Genomic DNA, 12,652 nt, shown 5'->3' on the forward strand with positions numbered 1-12,652 from the left:
TAAATTTTGTGTTTATATTGCTTCTGTGTCCTGCTCCTTTCCCTGCCCCAATGAGTTGTTCTTTTGATATATTTGCTGTTAGCACTGTAAATTATTTCCTCATGACCACACCTATCTTTATGGGGAAGTGGGAGATGATAATTAAATTCTTTCTATGGAATAAGCTACTAGACAGGCTCACTTTGTTCAGTCCAGATGTTCAGTCTGCTTTTCTGGGTAGTTTCTTATCTGTAAGACCTAATTAGTGGCAAATACGTACATTTTATTCTATTACAGAATATTTGCATGCCCAATTATGAGAACAAACAACTTAGAAGCTATCTGTGCTTTTTTTCATATCTTTAAGTGTTCTGTTTGTGTTTTGTTTGAACAGAAAAAAATCAAAGAGGAGGAGTTTTTCCACACAGTGGACTCTTTAGATATTACATTAATTAGTTTGTGAATATACAGTTTTCCATATTAAAGTTTTTTTTCTCCATTTTAGTCTAAACTATGAATGGAGGAAAATGTTCAAGACTGGAGTACACTCTAGATCCTTTTTTACTTGCAAATTAAAATAAAAATGAAGAAAACTTTGAATGTTTGCATTGATTGAAATGTGACAGTCATGTCAATTTGGCCTTTGTAGTGTTTTATTTATTTACTTATTTATTTTTTAGAAATCCTCATCATGTTATTTTATTGCTTTAGCTGCCTGCTGCCTGATTTTCTACTTCATATGAATGACAGTATTCTTAATTTTGAAAACTAGTATTTGGTTATAAACTCCCTGAATTCTGCTGTGATGTTAATGGAGCCTGAATGTCATAGAAGCATTGTTTTTGATGGCTAATTAGATATTTAACCTCCCTGTGTCATTGTCATCAAGCTGATGATCCTGATGAAGAATGCCTGCCAATCAGTGATGTAGAAATACCAAAATAACATAGATATTATTTGTGTGATTGCTAAATTAGTGGTTAGGCATTGCAGTTATTAGTGGAATAGCCAGTTCATTCCTCACTTTTCAAAATTCTCAAATATATACTATTTTTTCTGGTTCTTGTGTTGGTCAAAGAGCACTCCTTTTGTGAGTTAAGTAAAAGGATCTTAGTATTCAAAGAGGAGTAAAATATAGAAGTCAAATCCTCATCTGCACTGAATTGGCCTAAAGGTCCATCTAACAGTAATGTGAAACAAGAATCATTTTCATGATTGATAATACTTCTCAGCTTCTCAGTATCGGTAGTTAGTTGGTTCTGAAGCTAAGGACTGCCTCAGGACAATTGTATTCAGATCCATTTGAACACCTTTTCGCCATTAATTTTTATAAATCCTCTTTAATACTTATACACTTTTGGCCTGAGGATTTTGTATGTTCAAGAGTTCTTCAGTGCAAGTGTGAACCATGCAGAGAAAGTACAACCAGATTCAAATGTTGGTGTGTGAAAACCCAAAAGAAGATAAAGGGTGTGCAAGGAAGGTATATTATTAACAAATTTCAGAGGAGTTTTGAAAAAAAAAGATTCAATTTGGGCAGAGAGAGGGAAAATATGTATGATAGACACGGTGAACTGTTTTGGGGAATAGTGTTTAGTTCTGTCTGAACTTGCTCCTTTGTTAATATTGCACATGCTTGTCAACTGGTGTTGTAGGTGGACTAATTTTGTTTCCTTGCTTTTTGTGATTGTGTGGTTATTCAGAGGCATACTCAATGTTAATGCATAGTGTAACTTTATGCAGTTTGATACAGCTGTTTGAAATTATGGAATTGAAGCTATAGAGAATTGGAAAATAATAAAGTTATAACCATGAAGTACATAACTCATACAGAATTCACTTTTTGTACTAAGTTTACTTTTTAACTATTCTGAAGTTTGTTTTGTCAGTGTCGTACTTAAGATAGTCTAGTAGCTAGTATGTAATGATCTCAGCCTCCTGGGTAAGATGTTATCAATAGTTTTTGGAGATGAATGCTCATTTCCTCTCCCTTTCCTCGCCCATTAAGCTATCCATGTGTTTTCACATTTGTGTAACATATTTGTATTTCTATTTAAAATATGACTTCTGGCACATTCCTACTGAGAAGCTGCTGCATTAGACCGATCGCTGGAAGAAGTTACTGAATGGAATATAAATGCAGTTTAGAAAGCATTAGGTCCCCTACTTGTGTATATAATTCTGGTTGCTGCAAAGCAAAACCCTTGTCAAACCTTGTCAAACAAATACTTTATAGAAAATTGAGTTATATTACTATTACTATGTATATTTCCTTTTTTTTTTTTGTTGAAACGTTTATTTGAAACTTACCAGAGATATGAAAACTCCATAACAAAGTAAATATACTTTTTCTCTCTACTTTTTTTCTTAATTATATCTTCTTATTCATGTTAGAAATTGCAAAAATGTCCAGGTTAACTTGGAAAGCATCCACACTAGAAGGAAACTGTTAGATTTTAGTAAGTTTGCTCATTAAATCCTAATATATTTCCAAGTTTAAGTTCAAAAAGTTGGGACTGGGTTGGGTTTTTTGGGGCAGGGGGAACAGAGGAGGCTGCCTACCTTTGGGATATGTTCTTCCTTCCTTCCCTCCCTCTGCAGAATTTTGTTTTCTACTGTGTACAGCTCTGAATGTTTTCAGTTGGTCTTTTTTAGTCTTCTGAGATAGGAGGCAAAACTGAAGTTCCAATAGCTATTCACTTCTGTTTCTCTGTTGGGGTTGATGTGATCACAATATCTATGTGGTTTGATTGAGGTGCCTCTAGAAGGTACTAGACAACAAAGAAAATTACTGTTCTTTACTGTTGCTAAGACATTGGAATAGAATAACAATATGCTACTTGAACGTAGTTTATGATGTTGTGAAGTGTCATGCTTGCTTTGAGTTGTCTGGACTGGAAAAGAACAACTAAAAATAATGACAAATAGATGTTTTTCTTCTTCTATACTGAATCTATATTAAGGAGATGCAGCTCCTCTCTGTAGAGCTTATGAGACAACATTAAATTGAAATAAAAATCAATATTTATAATAGGTAACTGTCATAGCATCAATACTATACTTCTTAATCTTCACTTAATGTTACAGATATTAAATCATTCACTGCAGGCAGTTCTGAATGATAGATGAAATAAAAAGTCCCTGATCAATGCACAGAACACATACAGGTGGCAAATGCTGTAGATATATCTAAAATGTTCATGTCTGTTGCGGTCAGAAAATCATAGTTTCCGTTCGGAGGGGAGGAGATCTGCATGAATTAAAAAAAAATATATATGGATATTGCAAATGCATGACTTTCTCTCAGAATGACCACTTAAAAAGATGAACAGTTCTCATCTTAAACCAGACTTTAACCACTATTTCACTAGTGCTTCAAATATCCTCAAGTGGGTTAATAATTTCTCAATGTTACAAAATCAATCAACATTTCTTAATTATCATACCTCATATATTAGCTGATCTCATCAGTCTCACATTCTGATCAACAACGAACTTCAGTTAAAAATTTCAGATAATACTATGAAGTTCAATATGGACCAGATATTTTCCTAATTCCACTGATTGTCTTTGACAGGCCAAAGTTAAAGCAATGCTATGACTTTTCGAAGACAGACACTTAGGCCATTTTGTCTTTTGTCTTTTGCTTTTAATATTCCTTCATATACTACTACTTGGATTGCATGGTTACTTAAAAAGTAAAAATAAAAAAAAATAAAAATAAATCCTAACTGATGTATTCCTAGGTCAGTGTTATAAAGCTGTTTTCCTTGTCAATGCAATTCACATTTCTGGGTTTTGTCCTAACTATTATGAGGAGATAGTTTGAGGAATACAAGATGATTCAGACAACGTTTTATGATTTTGTTGTACTACATTTCTCAGTAGAAAAAATATTTTACCTTTATTTTACCTGGGTAGCTCCCAGCTACCTTTCCCCCTCCTACACCAGCATGGGAAAAGGGCTCAATATAGTGAATTATATATCTTTCTTCCTTTATATTTCTATCTTTGTTCCTTTTATTTTTGTCCATTCTTTCTACTCAACAATCCAAATACAACATTAAGATGTTGCTCTTTATCCCTGTGTGTGGATGAACTCAGTGCATTACACCAGAATTGAGGTTCAACAGATGCCTGATGCACTAACGCCAGGTAGATGGGTTAGGAGAGATTCCTTAGTAGTTTCAGTTAGTTCCTGTATTGCAGAATTGTAAGATGTTTAATAATACTTAGCAAAGTATGTTGTTCCAGTGTTACTGTAGTAGTTAAAATGTTCATGAGTGGGACATATGGCTGACTGCTTAAACAGAAATGCGTACATTGTAGGCTGCTTACTTCTGACAGCAGTACTTGACACACAGATATTGGACTGGAAACCAATGCCATGCACTGTATACCTTTGATCAAAAAGGGTGGTGTGTCACCTAAAGAGCTTCTCTTGCCTACAGTGACATAATTTCTACAGCTTATGATACCTGTTACATATAATGATATTTTTTTTTCCTCACTGGATTCTGGGGAAAAAAAGGGTTGGAACTACTGGTGGCTCTGGACACGTTGCTGAATTCCAACTTAAATACATTTAGTCTTAAAAATAATGTAAAGTACATTTTCTTTATGATGGTGGTCACCATGTTCCTGATGAAGAGTAAAAGTGATTTCTATATTGTATTCTCATTTTTCAATATATTGGTAACAAACAAAAACCAAACAACACACAGTTCTTTTTTTTTCTTTTTTTTTTCTTTGTCTTAGGGGCTGAGCAGCCAATTCCTCACTAAAACTATTAAATGAAAAATGAGAACCTTCAAAAAGAGACAGGAGGAAGAACTACTTACCGTCTGTAGTCAATATTCTGGCTGTTTGCAAAGTGTTAGCTGTCTAGAAATTCAATGACTTTCAAGGACGCTTGATATTGTAGGGGTTGTTTGGGAGGCACATTTAACGTGCTTTGTAATCTGAGATTTCTATCAAGTACTGATATTTAGACTTTTATCTAATTTGTACTATCCTCCACTTCGGTGAAATAGTAGCAGTTTTCCTAAATGTGGGGCAATGCAAGACAAGCATATTTAGTATACCAATGTACCCTATCGTGTACTTCCGAAAATTTAAGCTTCTTCACAGAAACTTGTACAACCGACATTACCAATGGTATAAAGTATCTGTGAAATTGGAAGAGTTTTAGAGGAATTAAATTCTGCTCTATTGGGTTGTGGAGTTTTTTTTGTTTGTTTGTTCGTTTCTCCAATTGATCAAAATCAATAAGGGTTTACAAAATGCTTTATCTTACTCTTTGAACGTCTTTTATTTTCTCCTTTGAGAGGGGGATGTTTGGGGACGGTGAGAACAATCTAAGAGACCTAACAACAAGATCTATAATAGCATAACTTTGATTTAGACATTCATCATTACTTCGGCTACTTCAAACAATGTTGAAATAAGAGTGGAAAACACTTACCACTTACATTTAATTTATACAGCTGTCCTAAGAAGCATGGTTTCTTTTCTTTCAGAGTTTTGCAAATGGTATACAATAAGGTGAAGCCTAAATGGGGACAGTAAATATTATCAGCTTTGCTTCACTGTAAGAATAAGGTGTGTGTATTGTAAACAATTGCATATTAACACCTTGGTCTCATTAATAACAAACTTCTCTGATACATGTCTCCGTGGCAGCCTATACTAATTGACTCAGATACTAATTGGGTCAGATGAAAGAAAGTAGACAGCAGTCACTCAAGCAGAGTAGAACAGACTGTTCTCTAATTGCTTTTGACAGAGGAACAAAAAAGGAACTTGAAATATTGCAGACTAACGTTAGCCACCACTGTGTATTTAATGTGGTTATTTGTAAAGAATATTTTAATGCTAACTGAAACAAATGTTGGTCCTGCATGTGTTATTAACCCCTTTTCCCGTATCTCTGTTCCGCATGTATGTGACATGAATTTTGACAGCCTATGACTATGTAAAGCATGACTGATTTATTTTTTTTTTTAGGAGCAAATCAGAAAATCTGTGAGAAAATACATAAAAATCCAAATGCTTCTGAGCTTTGCAACTATGTATCACTAGGTGGCATTTGCTGAAAACAGTACAGTAGTTTTATTTTTACATAGAAAATAGTTTGTGTGAAACCACTAGGTCCTACTGTCATATTTTAGATTCTGATGACCTCTTATAAATCCCGATGCTTCATTCAGCTTCATTTGTTGTGAGCTGACACAGTCTATCATTCAGAAAGTTGGTGGGCCCTTATTTTCTCATTTTGATGTACGCTGGTCCTGAATAAATCTTGCTACCCTTGGTCTTGTGTCCTTTACTGTTTGCATTTGAACAAAAATAGAAACCTTGAATATAAACATTTCCAGATAAGGAACGACATCGGTCTAAGATTACTCAATTATCTACTGTCTTCTGAACAACATCAACAAAAACGTATTTTATTAAATGAACATTGTGAATACAAAAGCTCTGCATAATTTTAGCTAGTTATATAATCTTGACTTTTTTTTTAATTCTTCTCTTCTGTTACAATAATACTCCCACGCAGTGCCTCTGTCACAGCTCAGTCTGGGGTTGCCTGCTGATCAACTAAATGGTGATATCTGCCCTCTCAAGTTTAAAAAACACAAATAAAACCACCTCCCCAAAAAACAAACAAACAAAAAACAGGAACAAACAAACAAAAAAACAACCAAACAAATAAAAAAACCCTACAGCCTCCATGTTCTAGCAAGCAACACTCACTGCTTGCCCCAGCTACATTATGACAGTTTCGGCCTCACGTTTTCTGTAACAATTTTCCTGGCTAAAAAGCATAAGAGCTAGAGCCATTTAAAGTTTGTCAAAAACATGTTTCTTAGTTTGTGGTAGTTTTGTGACATTGCTGAAATACATGAACTGCCAACGCTGCTGTTTTCTCGTACATAACTTCTCATACGTATCTGACATACATTTATAGTTTTGGGGTTAGTTTAGAGCAGGCCCGGTGACATTAGCCATGTTGAGGGAGGTTGCTTTTATTCTGAATTAGTTTCAGAAATTCTCACATGACTGATACAGAGGATTAATAACATTTATTATATGTTGTCACTAGATTTGCAGTGTACACAAAGCAATTTTATTTGGCATTACCTGATGAGGATTTCATGGTGCTGGCTGTATATGAGGGCCCTCATAGCTATTGCCATGCGACCTGACTGGGCTGATCAAACTATCCTAGCTGGGCAGTCTTTCCTTCAGAGGAGCAACCTATGAAAATGGGTATGTGCTCTGAGGTGGAAAAATATGTATCTGATACAGATCCCTTCTTTCCTTCTTTTGCTAACAATTCCAGTTTTCTCTGGGAAAGGACAAAAATGGGTTAAAAATAAGAACAGCTGAAACCAGAGCTAATGCATCCAAGACTTATTTAATCTGTTTGTCATGTCTAGTTATTCCTTCAAGGATGTTAAACCGGTTGTTCTTAAACATCTGTTAGGTTCCACCCTTTTGTCCAAGGGGGACCCATTGGCCACAGTTTGGCTGAACATCAATGTTTGCTTCCTTCCTGTGAGCTGCCAACTGACTCACGAGCAAGTCCTCAGCTGCCTCTGGGGGATGAGGGCCTGTGCTTGAAAATTTGAGCTGTGGCCTCATAAATGGGTTTTAGGTATAATAACAGTAATACGACACAGCAAACAGCATACCTGTTGATTTTATACTAGCTAACATCACATGATTTATCAGGACTTGTGCTTCCCTAATCTGTAAGAACAAATAGAAATTAAGCTTTCTATTCACGATAATCCATCAAAATAGAAATAGCAAGGTATTTCCCCAGATATATTCATTTGGCAAGATGAAGTTAGTATCTATCAAGTGCCTTCACTTTCACTTTTCTTTCACTTTTGGTAACATTAGTAACCTTCCCCAAATTTTCTAAAGTGATTTTTTAATGATTTTTGTATAGTTTATAGCAGTTAATGGACTTATCCCGCAAGCGCCTTTTGTTGCTTTGAACAACAACAAAAAAAAACTTTTAGATCATCTCTGTTGGATTTTTTTCAAGGTATTCAGATGTACTGGCAATGTGACTTCATTGTTGTCTGACTAGCAAGAAGTTGGTAATATGATTAAATCAGATGCTATTCTGAAAGTTCCAGCAAACTACAGTGGTTTCATTTGGTACTAGCACTTCTAACCATTGTGGGATCTGAGCAAAAGCAAGTATGTGACCTCATTTTAAAGGTATGAGGTATCATCTACGGTGTTTTATCATAACGATGGTGTGATGCTAAAATAGCACGTGGCTATTTTATGTGGCTATAAAACAGCATTAGGCCTAGTTTTCATTAATCAATATATGTATGTGACACTGAAGAAGAGAAAACAAAGGGGATACTGCTCGTACAAAGCTGAATATTCAAATGAATAATTACATATTTCCACATAAATATAATTTAAGTCATAAACTGAACCACACCACTGTTTAGCACCAGCTTCTCAGACAGAGAGGGATAGATTTGTTCTTTAATTTTGGGAACTTAAGTTGCATCTTAGCAGTGATGTCCCTTTGGGGAAAACTTCCCGGATCCAAAATCATTGCCGGTTAGAAAAGACTAAAAGGAAGCCAACAAACAGAACCAGCAAAACTTGTGTTTACACATGCTTCTTCCCCATACTTTGTTTTTTCTTTCTTCCCCCAAACCAGAGAGAAGGTGTCTACCAGTGTCTCTTTCTCTCACTTTGTCATCCACCGCACCCCGCTCCTTCCCCCTTTTGGTGTTTTCTGTCCTTGCCTACCACAACGGCACTCCATTATGTTCTCTCTCCTTTCTTGTTCTTGCTCTTTTTCTACCCCATAACTTCTGTACCAGTCTTCAAAAGTACTCTGCAGTTTTTCCCTCAATAACTAGTTAGGCAAAGTTAGGTCAGAGGAATAAGAACCTTCTAGCAATGGTTGTAATGCCTTAAAGAATTAAAAAATGAGAAAAGTCAATCACTTTTCCCTTAGCATTTATAATGAAAGAACAGCTCCAGCTAACAATGAAATGAGGAAAAATACGTCTCTCTCAGGCTGGGGTTCAATCTAGGCCTGTAGTACCAGTAGAAATCCAGTAGGTTCGGTGTTACAACTGTTCTCCCTTCTCTCCCCTAAGCAGCAAATGAACTCCATCCCTGAACTCCTGTATATGAGGAAAAGGGGAAGCAAAATTGAGATTAAATATTTTCAGTATAGTAATACTCCTGCTCCTTTCCTGAATTTGCCTTGAATCTTTACCAAATGTCCTCATAAAATGTTGCTATACTATTTCTGGAAAGATTGAGTTGTACTTTTTTTTTTTGTATATATTAATGAGGGCTTTCTGAATGCTGAAGTCTGCCATTTGTGCTGAGCTTTTGAATAGGTTCATCAGTGTTTTGAGAAGCCTGAAATGGTCTGATTATGGTGATTTCTCTTGGGTTCCACAGTAAAATCTCCAGGGTAGCATAGGGAAGAGGGAGCCTTAACAGTACTCAGATAAAGTTAACACACTTCTCATCAGTATATTTATGACAGATGGACAATGAATTGCATGTTATATATTGCCTTACATAAGCAATAGACAAAATCATTGGCTGTCTGTCAAAGCAGTCTACTGTATTTCCTGTCAGCTTGTGAATGTCTTGGATGACCTCAATGACTAAAAATCAAAGCTAGGCCACTCAAATAGCATTCAGTCATTGTATTGCATTGATTTCTTCTTTCCCCCTCAGATAAGCAAGAATGGGAAAGGAACATTTCTCAGCAGTTGTAGTTACTGGCAGAGCATTGTAATAATGTGTTGGAAATCTCTAAGAATAGTGAGTCGATGGAGCCAGAGTATCAATGATGTGACTGTCTGTGGCCTCTTTTGTTCCTAGGGCTCCCACCATTGCTGGTACCGACTTCCACTCACTGAAGAAAATCCTGGCCTTTTCTAAATCTGCATTGTTTGGCTGCTAGAAAATCAAATAGTAATTTTGATGGTTTTATTCTCTAAAGTGTAGTGTTCAGATGAACTGGCAGTTGCCGTGAATGAAAAAATTGACACTTGCCTTAACACCATTGTTTCAAAGTTTCCAGTCCTTATATGGGAAAAATCCTCCTTCTTTCTCTGTGCCTAACAATGGAAGTTTCTTTCCCCCTTCTCCAGGTTTTCTGTGGAGAATGGCTTACATTGTAAAAATGGAATCATATAGTTACATATATACTGTATGTGTTGGAAACTTAGTTCATATAAAATCCTCTTGGTATTTGTCAGCCCTCATTATTAAAATCTATTGCTTATGTATTAATACTGCTGTTTGCTTTCAGAATAGTCTTTATAATATACTAGTTTTTTTGTTTTGTTTTTTATTTTTTATTCCTGTTGTCGTTTTTTATTTAATATGTTAATATGTATTTGGGATGAGGTTTGTTTTGGGAAAAGTAAGTGTAGTTTTACTAAGGGATGACAACATACTTTTGGTGAAAAATAAAAGAAAATTTCATTTGAGTAATGAGTTGCAAACATGAAATACTTCAGTAAGCATCTAGGAATGTTTTCTGGTATCCACTGTCCATTAATAATAGCACTTTTATTCTGCTGAATCCTGATTGCATGTTCCTAAGCATTCTTCAGCGTACCACTTGTATCTATTAGCCTTGTCACCTGATTAGATCTTTAAAATGGCCTTTGTGAGATGATTAGCTCCATTAATACTGCACTTTCTTTCCTAGCCATAATTTTCTGTGAACTCTAGCCTGGAATAATACTTTTAAAGTCAAATGCGCAGTTAACAAATTCAAGAGGTTTGTATTTGCAGTTGCAAAGCTGGATGCTTATCCTACTAGAAATACATCAGAATCATAATATCCATTTGTGGATGAGTTCTAGTTAAAACAAGGTCAAGTAGTAATAGATAATAGTGCATGAAAATCAGATAAATCTCAGAGGTCAGTACCTTTATTTTTCCTGACATTACAGAAGGCTTTCTCTAGACCTCAGCGGGTTTGTTATCTGAGTTCATAACCTTCAGGAAGGAGGTTAAGCCTGTTTCCTTCCAGTCAACACCCAAAATTTTGAGAAAACTATATTTTTGCTCTGGGAAGCGACAGCAGTATTAGTGCAATAAGGGTATTCAGGATCTATGCAGTGTTTTGTATTTAGACTTACCTGAAGATTTACCTGCTATTCTGTAATTCTTCCAGCTTGAAAGAAAAGAAGTAAACATAGTATATCACCCTGGAGCAGCTGAAGGAACTACCTGCCTGGCCCCTTGATTATTCTTATTGCCTCGCAGTAAAAACACCTGCAAGGACATTCATCGGGTGGTTGCTAAAGGATCTGTTATAAGGCACAGCAGCATGAAAGTAGCAGCTGAGTGTTCTTGGCACATCTCTACAGCACCCAGACAAATGTCATTTAGCTTCCTCATTCAGTATTCAATCCATAAATCTGGGTTAAGAGAACATCTTTTTTTGGGGAAAAAAAAAATAATATAATCTTGCTTGCTGTGGGGAAATCATGCAGGGCACTAACAAAAGATTGGCTCTTTTTTTAGGTTAGGAGGCTGCCACTAACAAATTGCTGTGCTGTAAACTTGTCAGAGCAAGCATCTAGAGATAAAAGTGCTTGAAATTATCTCTATATAAAAATAACAACAATGGAAGAGATTTGTGTTTGTGAAGGTAGCAGAGCATTGCCTGAACTTTGAAAAAGTTTCAAACGTTCAAATTTGGGGTTTAGTTCTCTTTTTCCTCAGGAGACCCTTTTATTATTATTATTATTAGCTCAGTAGACATGAATTAGTTGGTGGTTAGCAGTTCAGTCTCTGGCATAGATCTTTGTAGAAAAATGAAGAACAAAACAAATTCACGCTGTTACTGTATACAGTATAGTATCCTGGGGTGGAAATGAAAAAGGTTGGATACAAGATGTCAGGTAGGTATTTTTGACTCTCCTTTTCCCTGCTAAATACCACATGTTCTTCTTCTACCTTATTTTAAGGTTGCATCTGGTGTTTTTTATTAGATATGATTAAATAGAAATAGCTATCTATATGTAATATTTTATATGAAGTTGCTGAAGAAGGCTGTAATACAATATCAGGTTGAATATGTATCTTTCACCAACAAAATACATCTTCCATCTCCCATCTTCTCCCTATGTCACAGGGCTGGAAGAAGTCAAAATTTCTACAGTAAACAGTTTACTTACAAAGATGGAAGTGATGCTTGGGGGGAAAAGTAAAACTTTAGCAGCTTTAGCACCATTAATTACCAAAAGCATGGATCTCTTACACATCTTGTTTCTTTCTTACAAAGCAAGCAGTGTATGTATGTAATGCCAATGTATGCCAACTTTTATGATATGTTTTCAGTAATACATCGTAAATCTTTTCACTCATGATCCTCTGATAGCAATGAGAATCTGCTCCATCCTGCATGCAGAAGTTTTTTCATAATGAAATAGCAGTCTTAGTATTATTTTTTCTCATGAGTATATTGTACAGCTGAGAAAGGAAAACATCCTTGTGGAAAGGCACCTTTAAAGTCTGAAGTGAGGTTTTAAGAACAAAAGATATATTTGTATCATAAAGATTTGCCTTGAATTGTCTCCTTGGAGGGTGGAGGGAGAGAAAGCTAAGTGCATTATTAATGCTGTGCATATCTCATATA

General features: G+C 35.6%; 1 protein-coding gene and 1 long non-coding RNA gene across 24 annotated transcripts in view; one reads left to right on the plus strand and one right to left on the minus strand.

Moving 5' to 3' along the window:
* Positions 1–11,856, minus strand: part of LOC308187883 — a 39,452-nt gene extending 27,596 nt beyond the window's left edge. The window contains exons 1-4 of one of the 2 annotated variants that reach the window (XR_013944974.1): positions 11,148–11,856; positions 10,048–10,150; positions 2,542–9,155; positions 1–2,425 (exon numbers count right to left, since the gene is read on the minus strand). The exon at positions 1–2,425 is cut by the window's left edge and continues 3,710 nt beyond it. This is a non-coding gene — a long non-coding RNA (uncharacterized lncRNA). Of the gene's footprint in view, positions 9,156–10,047; positions 10,151–11,147 lie in introns of both variants that reach the window. The other variant, XR_013944973.1, reaches the window with a different exon arrangement.
* Positions 1–12,652, plus strand: part of DMD (dystrophin) — a 1,241,121-nt gene that overhangs the window by 273,480 nt on the left and 954,989 nt on the right. The window contains exon 1 of one of the 22 annotated variants that reach the window (XM_080576247.1): positions 11,873–11,915. The exons of the other annotated variants lie outside the window; for them this stretch is intronic. Coding sequence (XP_080432373.1) covers positions 11,888–11,915 — 28 coding nt within the window. The 5' untranslated portion in view covers positions 11,873–11,887. Of the gene's footprint in view, positions 1–11,872; positions 11,916–12,652 lie in introns of those variants that run through there. 22 annotated transcript variants of the gene reach the window in all.

The sequence above is a fragment of the Anser brachyrhynchus genome (genome assembly GCF_964034855.1).
Source record: "Anser brachyrhynchus genome assembly, chromosome: 1".
NCBI lineage: Eukaryota > Metazoa > Chordata > Aves > Anseriformes > Anatidae > Anser > Anser brachyrhynchus.